The sequence below is a fragment of the Alosa alosa genome, chromosome 10 (assembly GCF_017589495.1).
Source record: "Alosa alosa isolate M-15738 ecotype Scorff River chromosome 10, AALO_Geno_1.1, whole genome shotgun sequence".
Classification (NCBI taxonomy): Eukaryota; Metazoa; Chordata; class Actinopteri; order Clupeiformes; family Clupeidae; genus Alosa; species Alosa alosa.
The window spans coordinates 27,789,024-27,795,726 of NC_063198.1; the positions used below are offsets into that span (position 1 = coordinate 27,789,024).

Sequence of the window (6,703 nt, forward strand, 5' to 3'; positions counted from 1 at the left end):
ATGCCACAGTGGAGCATATTAAACAGCACTAACATTTGTCCATAGAATGTTATAGCCCGACCTGTCTTTGATTCACTTTTGAAGTGTGCTGTCGATGAAATGTTCAGAGGATATACATGTAGATGTAATAAACTTAGTATGAACTCTGGGACTTGCCTGTCAGTGCAGTTGAGTTCATTTTAAGAACCACAGTGCCCCCTCGAGGAAGCCATGCTTTATGCTTTTATTTAACTAGCCTATTATGCTTTGTGGGCTTCATCAGTCAGTGGGACAACTCTGGCAATCGTGCAATTATGGTATGTTCAAGCAGTGTTATTTAGTGAACACATATTATACAATGATGTTAGACAATATTTATGTTTATTTAATTATAACTGAGTATGTTTAACTGGGTACAAATACGTATACATATGCTTTAAAAATCTGAAAATAAATAAATAACTTTAACAATACAAAATACTCACATTATTCTATAATAATACACAAACAGCCATAGAAATCATCATTAAAATAGTACACTGTGATGTACCGGGGTGATTCAATCATTTGCGGTCCGCAAAGTGCTGTGATCAAAAAGAGCCTCCTTACATAGGTTTGACTCTAATAGTTTGGAAGCCCCGGACCACAATTGGCGTGTTGGATAGGGCGAGGCTGGCATGGAGCATCTTGATTCCTGCCATCTTAGGTCTGAAAGTGATCGTCTTCTGCATGGTTTCACCTGGATTGAGATGGACCCTGCAACATATAACATTTGCCATCATGGAAAAAGCATACAACATTACGTCCAAGTGCAAGCAATAGAATTTATAAATGAGTATATTTTTAAGTGTGGCTTAAAAATGAGAATCTGTCCTTTGATTCTTCCCTCAATATCTCAACAGCATGCTGACATATTGTACACATTTGATCCTATGCCAACATTACATGGAAGGACCTGATCTTCCTGTCTACACATATCTCCGTTTCCATCAGAGCTTCATCTCTGTGAATAGTTCCCATTCCAACTGTTTCCACTGTACTCATGTCAGACAATTACCGATGTTGCAACTCAGCAAAGTTTATATATTTTATGGCTTTTGCTTCAGGGGAATGGCAAACTTTAAAACAATACTTTGTCCAAAACACAATGTGGACATTCCAGCCAGGATAAATAGCGAACAAGGAACTGCCCTACTTTCCACCCAACAAAGACATGCATTGATCTGTGTCGTGTGCCACTCCTACATGGTACTGAATACAAGGCACATTATAACTATGTGATGATAACCTTGGGACAGTTCTGTTCTGTATATTTACTGAGGCACACCTCAGTTGCATGGTGTGAAGTGGTGAATTCCTTCATGTTGATGTGAATTTCTCACCTGATGTTGATCTTGTTCTCCAGCAGGCCGCCACCGACTATGGTCAGCACCCCACCGATGGCCATTCTGAACGGGTTCTTGAACGTCAGCTGGGCCTGGTGCTCTTTCTCCAGCACCACTTCCTGGGCATTTGGAACCTGGCAAATGGGACATATGTTAAACTTCTAAATTTTTAAATACATGCAATTTAATTATTTTCTGATTCTCTGACCATTTGTTTTTGGGGTCACAACTCTTTTTTTCTTGCAATGTTGACAATACATTGTTGTATTTTGCAAGGTGCTCTGGTGTTGAGTGTCCCCTGTGAGGCCACCGTACCTCTATGAGGATCTCAGGGTTGCCAATGTTGAACTCGTCAAAGGCCAACACTCGGTCCTGACTCCCCATATCCTCAATCACCACAGCCAGATTGACCAGGTCCTCCCCAACGAGGACCTTGCATGTCTCATAGGGTATCTGGTGCGCTATCTCCAGAGCTGTTGATTGTAACAGAACAGTGTAAATATATTTGCAAACAAAGTAGAATAATTAGATTCATATCCACAAAATACACTTGAATATGCTACATGGAATGCGCACCAAACCACTTATTGCTGTTCATGCTGCCATTAATGGGCTGAGCTTTGACACACATATTTCTGTCTTTACAAAACAACATCCCCATTCAATCAAACACATGGCACACCTCTTGTATATGGGTGTGTCTGGGTGTAGCTAAACAACCAAACATGTCACATTTGTTGCATAAGTAACTAGAGGTGCCGTTAGGACAGTTAGGTGTAGTCTTCAGAGTGAAAACCATTAGGAATGGGAGAAGGAATGTTGAGATAGGACAGCGAGCAGGACTGAGTGGCCCCTTACTTTGGAGAGGGCCGACCTGCATGACCCTGTGGTCCTCCCAGATGGTGCCTCCTGGGAGGTTGCTGTATTCTTTGACCTGGGCATTCACGTGCTGTCTCAGTCTTTTGGCGCTGTTTTCCAAGTTGGCCACCACGACCACGAAGGAGATGTCATCTCCCGCTGCTGGTACATTCTGGAACTTCAGGGACACTGCGAGACCTTGTCTGGGTCCTGGGACACAACCATGAGACAGGGGGTTAATGACGTCCTTTTTCTAGTATGTATACCTGTACAACGTGGCAGTCAGTGGTGAAACAGAATAAAAAAAATCAAACTTACGTCTGTTGAAGGCAGCAGGCTCTGGTACGAAAGCTAGAGGGGAGAAGCCACATGGTAAAATACACTGCAGCCAATGAGATTGTTATTGATATTGAGGAGACATCCCCCAATGTTTTCTATTCCAGGTTTATAATGTTTTGGTTCAATAAAATAACTTACCAAGTGATCTTGACATTATAGTGGGCCCATTTGCTGGAACGTCCATAGAGTATGGTACAGGGGCTGGTGAAACCAAAAAGTAAGGCCATTAATAAAGCTCTCAAGCAAACCATTCAGTCGACTCTTGATTGGGTAAGCTAACCGCAAAAAAATGGGTAACAAGCTTGGTAACAATAAACTATAAAGAACAAGAAAGTGTATGATAAACCACTGAGTTATGTAGAGTAGATTGCAATGAATAATACATTTTCTGTCTGAATAAACTCATTTTCTTTGGCCAGCAATACATCATAAGGTCTTTAGTGTCTGAGCCACTTCTCTCACCTTCCCGAGCTTTGTAATCAGCTGTGATGTCCTGGGGTTGATTGGTACCAATAGCCTTAGTGTAGATGAGCGCTCCCACTCTCTCTGTGTCCACGTCCACCTGGAAGGACTTATTGTCTGACACGATGAAGGTGTGCACCTCGGCATTCATCTCGGCGTAAACGAACGGGACGTCGTAGACCATGCGGAGCTCTTTGTCCTGCACAGCCTTCACTGATGCTGGGCCGCAGCAAAATATACCTGTGACACACAACCAAATCAATTTAGGTAAAGACAGGCAGATGCGTTCTTTTACATATTTCATCCTCACAAGAATGACTGAGCTGTTCACAGGTGAGTAATGAAAAGAAAAAAGGTTAATTCCAAGATAAATAGAAAAGGTTTATGGAATAATCTAGCTGCAAATCCAACTAAAAGGCAGATCATTACATTTTAGCAGACACCAAAGTGACTTACATATGTCAGCTATATTACAAGGGATCACATTGTCCCCAGAGCAACTTGGGGTTAAGTGTCTTGCTCAAGGGCACAACGGTGGAAGCCGGGAATTGAACCGACAACTTTCAGGCTACTGCACGCTAGCCCAGCTCCTTAACCACTACACTACCACCGCCCCAATATAAAACCTCAATATAAAACCATCTATCAAATAATTGATCAAACCAAAGACAATATGTGGGACAATATAGATTTGTTTAGATCTGTCAAATATACGTAGGCTTCGCCAGGAACAAATGACCACAAGTATCAAAGGTCCAAACAGGGCCAGTCATGCAGAACTCATGGCATCCAATGGATAAACACAACTAAGCTTGACCTCTGACCTGAACTCCTCTCCTGAGGGGTGGGATCTAGCACCTGCCATCCATCAAACGCCATTCCCAGATCCTTACGTCTCATCCAGCCTTCCACCCACACGTGGAAATTCCTGAGATGGGATGAAGACAAGATGGTGTTTTGAACAAAAGGAATACTGGTGTGGCATGGTGTGTAAGAGCGTGCACTGTGGTTGAGGAGAACTCACCAGATGCTGTCGTTGCTGCGAGGCAGCTTCTCCCCCATGACGGAGTAATACTCCTCAATCACCAGGTTAGCGTTGGTGTCGTGGGCCGAGTTGAAGTTGGTGATTACGCGACAAGGAATCCCCAGCACCCTCATAACTGTAAGCAAAAAACAACCGTTCCCATTCCAAACTCATAACAATGTAGTCACAGTATATCTACGCAGGAAATTGTATTGTATGTTTTTTTCACATAGCAGGATATTAACATAATTCTTCTCATGTGGATACAAAGATCATCATGGAGGAACAGGCCATGCCTTACCAGTACACATGACTCCAGCAAAGACCCAGCACTGGCCATATTTAACCGGACTGAAGTTGGATGCAGCCCACTGCTTTAGAATGTCCCCACTCCCTGTCCACTTGGTTGGGTGGACACCATCACTGTAGCTCCCTGACCATCTGCCCATCAGGACTCCCTGGTCATCCTGAGAATTAATCTGAAATCACAGAAGGTAAATGCAATTAAGAATGGAATGCTATCAAGAATACTTTATGAATGCAGAAGTTTTTACTTGTTTTAAAAAAAACAATTAAGAATGTTTTATGGAAACAGTAGAGAGTGGAGAAGTGGAGACAGGAATCGAATGGGAGAGAGAGATGGGGGTGGAATTGGGAAATGTCTTTGGGTCCGAATTAAATCCAGGTCCCCATGGACACTCAGATCCGTGATGTGTTAGCAGCATTCGATTGGAGTAGCAGTGCTATGGGATGGAGGTAAGACACAGATGGCACGCTCACCATGGCAGACACCACTCGGCCGATGTAGACCGGGTCACCGCGGCTCAGGTAATCAGCCTTCCAGTCCTTTTGGTGCTGAGGGCTTACGTCAAGAAGCTTCATGCAGATTTGTAAGATGTCTGCCTCATACTAAAACACAGACAGACAAACGCACATGATCAGAGTGTGAGTATTTGATTCAGAGTATACATGGGACTTGACAGAACAATGCAGCTCAAACGTCAACGACAGAAAAAAAACTCAACATCTCAATGATCCGTGATGAATAAGGCATAATGCAAGACAGAGAGGAATGTCTCACCTGGTCAAAAGACCATGGTCTGGCCACATTGTTGCTGGGCGTGCCCATATACAACAAACCAAAGTCATTCTGGACATATTCCTCTCTATGGCTCTTCAAGGGCATATACACAGAATCCTCTGTAAAAGACAGAACAACATAGGTTACATTAACTTGTCGAACCTTTAAACACTAGTGACTGGGGCAATTGCAAAACCTCCAGATGTTAGGCACTTTTCTTTACCAGTCACATTGATTTTAAACCATCTATACCACCAAACAAAAGGGAAAACCATATCCACATGACAAGTACTACAACATGTAGTAGTAAAAAACCCTCTAAGTATATTAAGCACAGTTAACCACTTATATCCAGTGGTTTCCAAGCTCACCTTTGAGCCATGGGTTGCAGAGCAGGGTGAACGACCCCACCTTGTAGACCCTGTGATAGTACGGGGAGAGTATGCTCAGCTCGAGCTGGTATATGCCCACAGGGGCGGAGGCGGGGGTGCACAGGTACACGGACACGTTCTGAGGGTCGAATGCCAAGCTCTCAGCCTGGAAGAAGGCAGCCCAGTCAGGGCGCTCTAACTGCTTGGAGAACGCCACAGGGATCTGGACATACAGGTTGCCTGAGGAGGGAGAGACAGGTAAGGTGCTGCATACTCAGACACACACACACACAGAGAGAGAGAGAGAGAGAGAGAGAGAGAGAGAGAGAGAGAGAGAGAGAGAGAGAGAGAGAGAGAGAGAGAGAGAGAGAGAGAGAGAGAGAGAGAGAGAGAGAGAGACTGACATAGCATGACAGAGCAGTAGCACACCTAATAGAATTTTAAAGAAGAGTCTGTGTTTGGCTGGGTCGTAGCCTCTGCCCCCCAGCTTCAGACTGACTTTGAAGGGCTGTCCCCTTCTCACCACCAGGGACTCTCCATCCAGACCCTCTGTTCTGTGGCTCTCCACGTTCTCCTCCTTGTCCCAGTTAACAAACTGAATCGTCAAATCTGCACAAGGAGAAAAAGGAAAACATGCAAATTAGGTTTCCACTCCAGCAAGAGTTTTCATGTTAGTGATATTTAACAATACAAGAACAAGGACAAATGAGGTGAAAATAAACGACTGGACTAAATTAAAGCACGAGAAGGAAACCAACGAGGCACTTATGTGCTAAAGCCCTAATTTCTGTGGTTCTGTGGTGTAGAACAAATCCTAATCTCCCGTATAAAACCCCAAACCACCTACCTTCCATGAGATCTCTTTGTGCTGTGTGAGCAGGTTGCGGTTTGTGGTGGTGTTGCTGCCACTGTCCTGTATTTAGGCACTTTCTCTCGGCCACACCCTGACAGGAGGGGTTCACACATGGTGTGGAAGGAGGGGACGAAATGTTGACATTCTTCTTTCAGTGATATTCCCATTTATACACCATCCAGGTCTGGCCGATTTCGCAATCAGGTGAGGCATAAGAGAATGTAGTTTAAGTCATGCAAGTCAGGACGTCATAATAACCGCAGGAAGGAAATGGGCCAAAAAATAAACAACTGTGGGAATGTGGGTTGAAAGGCACACATCCAAGTACTAAAAGCTTAGGGTGCTGGATCA

General features: G+C 44.0%; 1 protein-coding gene across 1 annotated transcript; it reads right to left on the reverse strand.

Moving 5' to 3' along the window:
- Window positions 1-343: 343 nt before the first annotated feature.
- On the reverse strand, window positions 344-6,447 carry tgm5l (transglutaminase 5, like). Its single transcript, XM_048255170.1, has 15 exons — window positions 6,347-6,447; window positions 5,929-6,108; window positions 5,500-5,739; window positions 5,129-5,247; window positions 4,828-4,956; window positions 4,349-4,526; window positions 4,048-4,183; window positions 3,848-3,951; window positions 3,024-3,263; window positions 2,700-2,762; window positions 2,541-2,573; window positions 2,223-2,432; window positions 1,680-1,837; window positions 1,362-1,498; window positions 344-735 (listed from the first exon to the last, which is right to left on the reverse strand). The coding sequence occupies exons 1-15, from the start codon at window positions 6,351-6,353 to the stop codon at window positions 585-587; spliced, it is 2,085 nt and encodes a 694-aa protein (XP_048111127.1). The 5' UTR covers window positions 6,354-6,447; the 3' UTR covers window positions 344-584.
- Window positions 6,448-6,703: the final 256 nt, after the last annotated feature.

Coding starts and splice junctions, on each gene's coding strand:
- tgm5l (XM_048255170.1), bottom strand. Junction 5,248..5,499: donor CTGCAACCCATGGCTCAAAG/GTGAGCTTGGAA, acceptor TGTCTTTTACAG/AGGATTCTGTGTATATGCCC. Junction 1,838..2,222: donor GCAGGTCGGCCCTCTCCAAA/GTAAGGGGCCAC, acceptor TACAATCAACAG/CTCTGGAGATAGCGCACCAG.